General features: G+C 45.6%; 1 protein-coding gene across 1 annotated transcript in view; it reads right to left on the bottom strand.

Annotated features, from left to right (window-relative positions):
• LOC149984373 (juxtaposed with another zinc finger protein 1-like) overlaps nucleotides 1-10965 on the bottom strand; it is a 37092-nt gene extending 26127 nt beyond the window's left edge. The window contains exon 1 of the mRNA XM_090221056.1: nucleotides 10622-10965. Coding sequence (XP_090077182.1) covers nucleotides 10622-10736 — 115 coding nt within the window. The 5' untranslated portion in view covers nucleotides 10737-10965. The remainder of the gene's footprint in view (nucleotides 1-10621) is intronic.
• Between the last annotated feature and the right edge of the window lie 572 nt (nucleotides 10966-11537).

An 11537-nucleotide genomic window follows, 5' to 3' on the forward strand; every position in this document is an offset into this window, starting at 1 on the left:
ACACACAGAGAGATCTGAGCTGGGACAAACTAAACCCACCATTGGTCAGTTTAACCACTACTAGACCACTACAGGACCATTGGGGAGCTTACCATAACATGGTGGTTGTGCTGAAATTGGCCTTAAAGCTCCTGTTATTCCCCAGTCAGTTTTAGAGAGCCAGTCCAGGGCTATGTCCCAAATGGCACCCTATTCCCTATATAGTGCAGTACTTTTGACCAGGGCCCTAGTAGTGCACTATATAGGGAATAGGGTGCCATTCAGTATTTAGTTCAGGATCCATTAGCACCTGTTGTGATAAACCCTGCTGAGGGTTGGAAGGGGTTAATGGACTTAGTGGACCGGCCAATATTCACATTAGCGGCTTAAGTCTGTTTTCATATCAGAGTGGAAATATAGAGTTTGTAATTAGGGGAAACGGAGGCAGAACCACTAAACAGAGTCCCGTGAAGCCACACCACCTTGCAACATATTCACTGGAAATGGTGTTGAAGTTGTAATAGACCTCAGCATTTATGGGCGGTGGTAGCCTCGAAGTTAGACAGATGGGCCAGTAAGGGTTGACGGTTTGAATCCCAGGGCTGATGGGAGAATATCTGTTTATGTCAGGCTGTGTCCTCAAAACACTTGAAAAGTACTGCAATTAGGACAATGGTACATTTCTTTACACACTATGAGCAGGAAACAGTAACTTTCTTTACACGCTCTGAGCAGGAAACAACAGTAACTTTCTTTACACGCTCTATGAGCAGGAAACAACAGTAACTTTCTTTACACGCTCTATGAGCAGGAAACAACAGTAACTTTCTTTACACTCTATGAGCAGGAAACAGTAACTTTCTTTACACGCTCTATGAGCAGGAAACAGTAACTTTCTTTACACGCTCTGAGCAGGAAACAACAGTAACTTTCTTTAGACGCTCTGAGCAGGAAACAACAGTAACTTTCTTTACACGCTCTATGAGCAGGAAACAACAGTAACTTTCTTTACACGCTCTATGAGCAGGAAACAACAGTAACTTTCTTTACACGCTATGAGCAGGAAACAACAGTAACTTTCTTTACACGCTCTATGAGCAGGAAACAACAGTAACTTTCTTTACACACTATGAGCAGGAAACAACAGTAACTTTCTTTACACACTATGAGCAGGAAACAACAGTAACTTTCTTTACACGCTCTATGAGCAGGAAACAACAGTAACTTTCTTTACACGCTCTATGAGCAGGAAACAACAGTAACTTTCTTTACACTCTATGAGCAGGAAACAACAGTAACTTTCTTTACACGCTCTGAGCAGGAAACAACAGTAACTTTCTTTACACACTCTATGAGCAGGAAACAACAGTAACTTTCTTTACACGCTCTATGAGCAGGAAACAACAGTAACTTTCTTTACACACTATGAGCAGGAAACAACAGTAACTTTCTTTACACACTATGAGCAGGAAACAACAGTAACTTTCTTTACACGCTCTGAGCAGGAAACAACAGTAACTTTCTTTAGACGCTCTGAGCAGGAAACAACAGTAACTTTCTTTACACACTATGAGCAGGAAATAACAGTAACTTTCTTTACACGCTCTATGAGCAGGAAACAACAGTAACTTTCTTTACACGCTCTGAGCAGGAAACAACAGTAACTTTCTTTACACACTATGAGCAGGAAACAACAGTAACTTTCTTTACACTCTATGAGCAGGAAACAACAGTAACTTTCTTTACACGCTCTATGAGCAGGAAACAGTAACTTTCTTTAGACGCTCTGAGCAGGAAACAACAGTAACTTTCTTTAGACGCTCTGAGCAGGAAACAACAGTAACTTTCTTTACACACTATGAGCAGGAAATAACAGTAACTTTCTTTACACACTATGAGCAGGAAACAACAGTAACTTTCTTTACACACTATGAGCAGGAAACAACAGTAACTTTCTTTACACACTATGAGCAGGAAACAACAGTAACTTTCTTTACACGCTCTGAGCAGGAAACAGTAACTTTCTTTAGACGCTCTGAGCAGGAAACAACAGTAACTTTCTTTACACGCTCTATGAGCAGGAAACAGTAACTTTCTTTACACGCTCTATGAGCAGGAAATAACAGTAACTTTCTTTACACACTATGAGCAGGAAATAACAGTAACTTTCTTTACACGCTCTATGAGCAGGAAACAGTAACTTTCTTTACACGCTCTATGAGCAGGAAATAACAGTAACTTTCTTTACACACTATGAGCAGGAAATAACAGTAACTTTCTTTACACGCTCTGAGCAGGAAACAACAGTAACTTTCTTTACACGCTCTGAGCAGGAAATAACAGTAACTTTCTTTACACACTATGAGCAGGAAATAACAGTAACTTTCTTTACACGCTCTGAGCAGGAAATAACAGTAACTTTCTTTACACGCTCTGAGCAGGAAATAACAGTAACTTTCTTTACACACTATGAGCAGGAAATAACAGTAACTTTCTTTACACACTATGAGCAGGAACACATTCAGTAGATATATCCAGTCACATGATGCTTGTGAAAAGCATCACCTCTTTAGGGGCACCAGGGGATGCTGATCTAGGATTGTGTCCTCCATGTCCATGTACTCTTATTCATTGTGATCCAAAATGCTAAACTGATCCTGGATCAGCTCTCCCACCGAGATGCTTGATCCATACAGCTCTTTCAAATGGGTGGCAGGAAGCCTAGCGGTTAGAGTGTTGGACCAGTAACTGAAATGTCGCTAGTTCGAATTCCAGAGCCAACCAAGTGTAAAAATCTGTCGATGTGCCCTTGAGCGAGGCACTGAACCCTAAATTGCTCCAGTTGATAATGGCCGACCCTAGCTGCGACCACAGGGTGTCTCAGGGGGAGTTGGGATATGCCAAAAACACATTTCCAAATCACACATTTGTATAATACACACTTGAAATAGGACAAATAAGCACCCACTGTTTTAGCACAGGGGCCTCTCATCAACGACCCACCGCTGCCCCCTACTGCTCACAACCCCAAACAGGAGGCTCCCGGCTGGAACATGGAAGGAAAATATGCGGACAAGAATGCCTTGTGAGCTTGTTTTCCAGGCCCCTTCCCTAATTATACAGCAGAATGTGTTTGAGAGCAGCAGGCCACCAGATGAGGAGGAAGAAACGCCAAATCAAGCACCCTCGTTGTAATCCGCTTGGCAGGATGCGGCAGATTTCGCACTCCTGTGAGGCGAAGGCGGGCACAGGGCAGCAGACCTAAGAGAGGGATCAGTGTGTGTGTGTGTGTTGAGAGGCAGGGGAGCTGTGGAGTTTTTCCACTCTGGGCAGTACTAATTGGCTCGTTATTCCCCAATAAGTCGTTGGAAGTGTTGGGAGCCCCCCTCCTTGGGCTAACACCTTGGACACATGCACAGCACACAATCAGAGGGCTAAAGGAGGGATATAGGATATTAAAGACCGGGCTGGGCAGGACTGAGCTCGGCACGACTGGGCTGGGCCTGGCACTTGTGGTTATGTCTGAGGGCTGGGGGTTGGGCCTGGGGGCTAGGGTTATGGCTGGGGCTGGGCTAGGACTGAGGGTTGGGCTGGGGGTTGGGCTGGGCTAGGACTGAGGGTTGGGCTGGGCTGGGGGTTATGGCTGGGCTGGGCTAGGACTGAGGGTTAGGCTGGGTGTTATGGCTAGGCTGGGCTAGGACTGAGGGTTGGGCTGGGCTGGGGGTTATGGCTGGGCTGGCCTAGGACTGAGGGTTGGGCTGGGGGTTATGGCTGGGCTGGGCTAGGACTGAGGGTTGGGCTGGGGGTTATGGCTGGGCTGGGCTAGGACTGAGGGTTGGGCTGGGCTGGGGGTTATGGCTGGGCTGGGCTAGGACTGAGGGTTGGGCTGGGGGTTATGGCTGGGCTGGGCTAGGACTGAGGGTTGGGCTGGGTCTGGGCGGCTGGGGTTAGAGGTTGACATGGGAGTGAAAATGCATTCCTGTGCCATCTTGTCCTGTCAAATGTTTTCCCGTACAGTCCCGATCCCGCAACAGTTCTATAACCCCCACAACTTTTCTGTCCTGATAAAAATCCCTCCCTTCCTGTCCTGTCCTCATTTTAACGAGTAGAAATACCTTCCTCTGTTAGCTGCTCCACTCTGTCCCCTCCCTGCACTCTGCTATGTGTGAGTTTCCATAGCAACAGACTCATTTTGGGCTGCTCATTAGAAGAGAGAGCAGTTAGTTCACTGTTAGCTAGCTACTTTTCGTTGCCTGCCTAGCAGATAAAGGCCAATTCTATATGTTTTAATTAGTGATTGAAGACTGAAGAAATCGTGTTACTGTTCAAAAATGATGTGGCCTCCTAAAACTGCTTATAACACAAAAATAACTCAGTTTAAAAATAAATTCCTGTACTTCCTGTGGACTGACCATCTTGTCCCAAATTTGACTCTAGAATTTCAATCCCGTTCCTGCAGGAATTCTGTTCCTGTGTCAACCTCTAGCTGGAGCTGGGCCAGGTCTTTCTATTGGACTGGGCCAGAGCCTTTGTTTGGGCTGGGCCAGGTCATTCTATTGGGCTGGGCCAGAGCCTTTGTTTGGGCTGGACCAGGTTGGCTTCCATACTTTAGCAGTCTGGATCCCTAGGATGGTGGATTTATTGGGTCAGAACCTGCAGATATAATGTAGGCCAACGTGTAAAACTGGTGCATATGTAGTGGATGTTTCTAAACTCTTTTCAAGAGAGGCTAGTTTGACTGTGTAGTGCTCAGTATCTACAATCTAGAATGTCCTTCAGCTTCCTGGTGATATGGAATTCCTCAGGTGTTGTAGTCTAGGAATGACCCTCATATTCCAGCTGTCACTGTGTATTGTGGCAACCGGAAGTGTTGCAGGCAGATTCCCCAACTGTCTCACTGTGTGTATCTTGAACCATAACTAGGCAAGTCAGTTAAGAACAAATTCTTATTTACAATGACGGCCTACCCCGGCCAAACCCTAACCCGGGCCAATTGTGCACTGCCTTATGAGACTCCCAATCACGGCTGGTTGCGATACAGCCTGGAACTGAACTAGGGTCTGTAGTGACGGCTCTAACACTGTGATGCAGTGCCTTAGACCTCTGCGCCATTTGGGAGCCCATTGTGGCAACCTGAAGTGTTGAAGGCCGTTTCCCAGCTGTCTCACTCTCAGACGGTGGACACGTCTCCCTCTGTTGGTCAGATTAACTCAATGTAAATATCTGCTCCCTCTCTGCACCAACACAGTCAAACTAAACTAATATAGGCTTCTGAATAAATACAACTAAACATTTTGAATGTTTAACAATCAAACTAGGACCCCTATGAATACTGGGGAAATGCATGGGATTTAAAATGTCATCTGAAATAGATAGTTTAGGCCTAGACTGTGTCATTACTAATACAATGAGTTATTGTACAAAATTCAACATTCTAAACAGCATCATGGAGGCTACAGCCATATCACGGCTAAACAGTGGTATGTTAGGCTACCACAGCAGGAACACTGACGGGAAGGCCCCATGTAGCCTATACCTATAGCCTCCCAGGCCTAGCAGAGAGAACAGGGGGGTCAGCCCTATAGCCTCCCAGGCCTAGCAGAGAGAACAGGGGGGTCGGCCCTATAGCCTCCCAGGCCTAGCAGAGAGAACAGGGGGGTCAGCCCTATAGCCTCCCAGGCCTAGCAGAGAGAACAGGGGGGTCAGCCCTATAGCCTCCCAGGCCTAGCAGAGAGAACAGGGGGGGGGATCAGCCCTATAGCCTCCCAGGCCTGGCAGAGAGAACAGGGGGGGGGGGGGGGATCAGCCCTATAGCCTCCCAGGCCTAGCAGAGAGAACAGGGGGGATTGGCCCTATAGCCTCCCAGACCTATCAGAGAGAACAGGGGGATCAGCCTTATAGCCTCCCAGACCTATCAGAGAGAACAGGGGGATCAGCCTTATAGCCTCCCAGACCTATCAGAGAGAACAGGGGGATCAGCCCTATAGCCTCCCAGACCTATCAGAGAGAACAGGGGGATCAGCCCTATAGCCTCCCAGGCCTAGCAGAGAGAACAGGGGGGTCAGCCCTATAGCCTCCCAGGCCTAGCAGAGAGAACAGGGGGGGGGATCAGCCCTATAGCCTCCCAGGCCTGGCAGAGAGAACAGGGGGGGGGGGGGGGGATCAGCCCTATAGCCTCCCAGGCCTAGCAGAGAGAACAGGGGGGATTGGCCCTATAGCCTCCCAGACCTATCAGAGAGAACAGGGGGATCAGCCTTATAGCCTCCCAGACCTATCAGAGAGAACAGGGGGATCAGCCTTATAGCCTCCCAGACCTATCAGAGAGAACAGGGGGATCAGCCCTATAGCCTCCCAGACCTATCAGAGAGAACAGGGGGATCAGCCCTATAGCCTCCCAGACCTATCAGAGAGAACAGGGGGATCAGCCCTATAGCCTCCCAGGCCTAGCAGAGAGAACAGGGGGGTTTCTCATTACCCATCCACTCTCCATGCAGCCAGTCCATTATCTACATCCCAAAGGCACCCTATTCCCTTTATAGAGCGCTACTTTGACCATGGCCCATTGGATACCCATAGGGCTCCAGTCAAAAGTAGTGCTCTATGCCTCGTCACCATACAGCTCCTCTCCAATCCCCACGGATCCTGAGAAAACCCCACCACGCAAAATGAACACACACCAGTAAAACTAAAGCACGTGCCCCCTCAATTTGATCCATTTTTAAATACACACATACAAATAACAGGCCTACAAGATATGGGCTAGTCTACACAGCATTACGATACGGCCTAGTCTACACAGCATTACGATATGGCCTAGTCTACACAGCATTACGATACGGCCTAGTCTACACAGCATTACGATATGGCCTAGTCTACACAGCATTAATGCAAATATATTGAATTTGGATTTCAGTGTTCCCTCAACAGTTTTTGGTAATGCCATTTTTATAAAGGAAGTGATAAAGGATGTGGTGGAACAAACTAGACAGAAACCTAGTCATTAAACTGATGTCCTCTAAAAGTAGCAAATGGTGCAATGATTACAACCCTGCCAGGACTTCTCCCTGCATTCCACCCAGTGACATGTTTAATTTTACGTAGCGTGGCAGCCATGAACCTACAGTGCATTCTGAAAGTATTCAGACCCCTTCCCTTTTTCCACATTCTGTTACTTTACAGCCTTATTCTAAAATGTTTTCCTCATCGATCTACACACAATACCACATAATGAAAAAGCAAAAACAGGTTTAGAAATGTTTGCAAATGTAATCAAAATAAAAAACTGAAAAACCGTATTTATGTAAGTATTCAGACCCTCTGCTATGAGAATTTAAATTGAGCTCAGGTGCTTCCTGTTTCCATTGATCATGCTTGAGATTTTTCTACAACTTGATTGGACTCCACATGTGGTAAATTAAATTGATTGGACCTGGATTGGAAAAGCACACACCTGTCAATATAAAAGGTCCCGCAGTTGACAGTGCATGTCAGAGTAAAAAAACAGCCATGATGTTGAAGGAATTGTCCATAGAGCTCCGAGACAGGATTGTGTCGAGGCACAGATCTGGGGGAGGGACCTAAACCTATCTGCAGCATTGAAGGTCCAAAACCTATCTGTAGCATTGAAGGTCCCCAACAACACAGTGGCCTCCATCATTCTTAAATGGAAGAAGTTTGGAACCACCAAGACTCTTCCTAGAGCTGGCCACCCGGACAAACTGAGCAATCGGGGGAGAAGGGCCTTGGTCAGGGAGGTGACAAAGAATCCAATCGTGACTCTGACAGAGCTCCAGAGTTCCTCTGTGGAGATGGGAGGACCTTTCAAAAGGACAACCATCTCTGCAGCACTCCACCGATCAGGCCTTTATGGTAGAATGGCCAGACGGAAGCCACTCCTCAGTAAAAGGCACATGACAACTCGCTTGGAGTTTGCCAAAAGGCACCTAAAAGACTCTGACCAGGAGAAACAAGATTGAACTCTTTGGCCTGAATGCCAAGCGTCACATCTGAAGGAAACTTGGCACCATCCCTACAGTGAAGCGTGGTGGCAGCATCATGCTGTTGGGATATTTTTCAGAGGCAGGGACTGGGAGACTTGTCAGGATTGAGGGAAAGATGTTATTTGTATTTTATTTAACTAGGCAAGTCAGTTAAGAACAAATTCTTATTGACAATGACGGTCTACCCCTGCCAAACTCTAACAACGCTGGGCCAATTGTGCACTGCCCTGTGGGACTCCCAATCACGGCCGGATGTGATGCAGCCTGGATTCGACCCAGGGACTATGCCTCTTGCACTGAGAATGCAGTGCCTTTGACCGCTGCACCACTTGGGAGCCCAAAGACAAACAGAGAAAAGTACAGAGATCCTTGATGAAAACCTGCTTGAGAGCACTCAGGACCTCAGACTGGGGTGAAGGTTCACCTTCCAATAGGACAATGACCCTAAGCACACATCCAAGACAACGCAGGAGTGGCTTCGGGACAAGTCTCTGAATGTCCTTGAGTGGCCCAGACAGAGCCTGGACTTGAACCTGATCAAACATCTCGGGAGATGGCTGTGCAGCGACGCCCCCCATCCAACCTGACACAGCTTGAGAGGATCTGGAGAGAAGAATGGGAGAAACTACACAAATGCAGGTGTGTCAAGCTTATAGTGTCATACCCAAGAAGACTCGAGGTTGTAATCGCTGCCAAAGGTGATTCAACAAAGTACTGCGTAAAGGGTCCGAAGACTTATGTAAATGTGATGTTTCTGTTTTTTTGTTTTTAATACTTTAATACTTTAATACTGATTAGATTGATGAGGGGAAAAAACAACTTAATAATTTTTAGAATAAGGCTTTAACGTAACAAAATGTGGAATAATTCAAGGGCCCTGAATACTTTCCGAATGCACTGCATCTCATGGTTTTGGACTGGTCAAGGGGCTCTGTCTGGGGTTCTCTGTGTGTCAAGGGGCTCTGTCTGGGGTTCTCTGTGTGTCAAGGGGATCTGTCTGGGGTTCAGCCAAGGGATACGATTGATTTTGGAACAGATTGTTTATCATTCAGGACTGGGGTGATGTCATGGAGCTAAAAAGCCAACAAGACAGACTGCCTTTATCTTGAGCCAGAATCCTGTCAGGCCTGACTGAATGCAGTGGTTGGTTGGAGTCTTTAGGAATGGTTGCCAGCTGATCAGAGACAGGCATCATGTTCACAGTGATAGAAGCTTAATCAATATGGGAGGATCTTCTGTTACTGTGACCCTTGAGGGACAACATCATGTGTGAGTGAGAAGAGGTGGGGGCTTGGTGTGACCCACATCCAGGTTCATCAATATTCAGTAACTCTGTGCAGCACAAGACTCACGCCCACGCGTCTCCCAGGGTGACTAACATTCACCTTCACTGTTCTGTACTCCTCTACTGTCTGCTGCACAACTGCATACTCTAGCAGTTTGTGTGAGAGCGAGAGACTCACACATTCTGAATGCAATTATAATGCATGAGTATAACATTGTAACTAAACTTATATTGCACTGTGATCTGAGCCCCATGGCCATTGTAATCTCATAGTAACAAGGAAGGCACCGTTAGAAGTGTAAAAACAGTAATTGTCAACAAACTAACTAGTTACCAAGGAGCTTGATCTTCAATTAGGTTTATTTAAAGCTACTCAAGTTGTCAACAGTGGTTCGTTCTCAGTGGTGTAAAGTACTCAAGTAAAAATACTTTAAAGTGTTACTTAAGTAGATTTTGGGGGTATCTGTACTTTATTATTTATATTTGTGACAACTTTTACTTCCTTACATTCCTAAAGAAAATTGAATTTTTACTCCATACATTTTCCCTGACACCCAAAAGTACTTGATACCTTTTGAATGCTTAGCAGGCCAGAAACATGTACGCACTTATCAAAATAACATATTTGGTCATCCCTACTGCCTTTGATCTGGCGAACTCCCTAAATACACATTATTCGTTAGTAAATTACGTCTGAGTGTTAGAATGTGCCCCTTGCTAGCCGTAAATAAATAAAAAACAAGAAAATGGTGCCGTCTGGTTTGCTTAATATAAGGATTTTTAAATGATTTATGTTTACTCTTGATACTTAATAAGTATACATAAAACCAAATGCTTTTACTCAAGTAGTATTTTACTGGATCACTCACTTTTACTTGAGTCAATTTCTACTAATGCATCTTTACTTTTACTTAAGTATAACAAATCAGTATTTTTTTCACCACTGTTCGTTCTATCATTGCGCTGCTAGTTGCAGTATCTAGCAAGTGTTTGCAACGTAGCTTGCCTAGGCCTGGTGCTGCAAACAGACAGGGCTGCAAATGCCATGTTAGAGTGAGCAATAGCTCAACACGGTTCCGTGCGTAAACGTTGAATGCATTGACCAACTGGCGCTCCCGAAGTACGAGATGGTTCCCAATCGTGCAGTTTGTAGCTATATATTGCAATGCTATAACGTGACAGTAAGTAAACAAAATCTAAAGACAAACGTCCCATCAATACCACACCTAACAACAGCGCTGTCAGACGCAGGAAGTAGCTATAGTTAGCTAACTGGTTCGAGCTAGCCCTAGCCAGGGCAATTGCAGAAGTGGAATGAGCACAGATTGACTGTTTGTTTGGTTCGTTCAATGCTTACCGATGTGGTTATCCTCAATGTGCACGATGAGTTCGGCCAACGATTCGAAGTGGAGTCCGCAACCACCGAACCTACAAATGTTAGAGAAGAAGGAGGCAGCGGCGATGCCTGTCATGGTCTAAGCTACCTGTACATTGAATATGTGTGCCAGTGAGGGGAGTCAGCTACAGACACCAGCAGGCAGCGGCGCTAGCAGCTGGAGCATAAGCATGGGGTGGGAGAGTGGAGCGAGAAAGGGCAGAGGGGCTATGTTCACGTGCTAGTCGGAACTAGGAAACTCGGAAATTTCGATCTGCTCATTTGTTGAACGCGGCACGTGAATAACTACAACCAGTTAGCAAGTCGAACATTTCCGAGTTTCCTAGTTTCGACTAGCACTTGATTGCGGCTAGTGGGCGGCAGGTAGTATTTAGAGCGCTACTGGACTAGTAATCAAAAGGTTGCTAGATCGAATTCTCGAGCTGACAAGGTAAAAATATCCCCTTTCTGCCCCTAGGAAAAGTTAACCTATGGTTCCTAGTCCGTCATTGCAAATAATAAAACGTTCTTAACCGACATACCTAGTTAAATTAAAAAATACAATTAAAAAAAATAGGGACAGTGACAATATCATTGCGTTTGAGCACCCCTTAGGTCACTCACTTTATAATCAACGTCACGAATATACTTGACGTATTACGTTGCAATATTGTGAATTGTAGACAAGAACAGTAGACAACACATTTCAAAAACACACCATACCTGTTTGAATTATGTGATAGGGTAGTAAGAACCTTACTTTTGGTCATTGTTTCCCCTGGGATCCTAATTAGGGAGTCACATTAAAATGTTTAAAACGAGTGTATTAGTCGGAGGGATAATATTACCATCTGAGTAAATACAAATAAATGACTAACAAATTGAAGCATCATTTTAT

This window comes from Oncorhynchus mykiss, chromosome 3, assembly GCF_057628025.1.
Source record: "Oncorhynchus mykiss isolate SJ-2025 chromosome 3, ASM5762802v1, whole genome shotgun sequence".
NCBI lineage: Eukaryota > Metazoa > Chordata > Actinopteri > Salmoniformes > Salmonidae > Oncorhynchus > Oncorhynchus mykiss.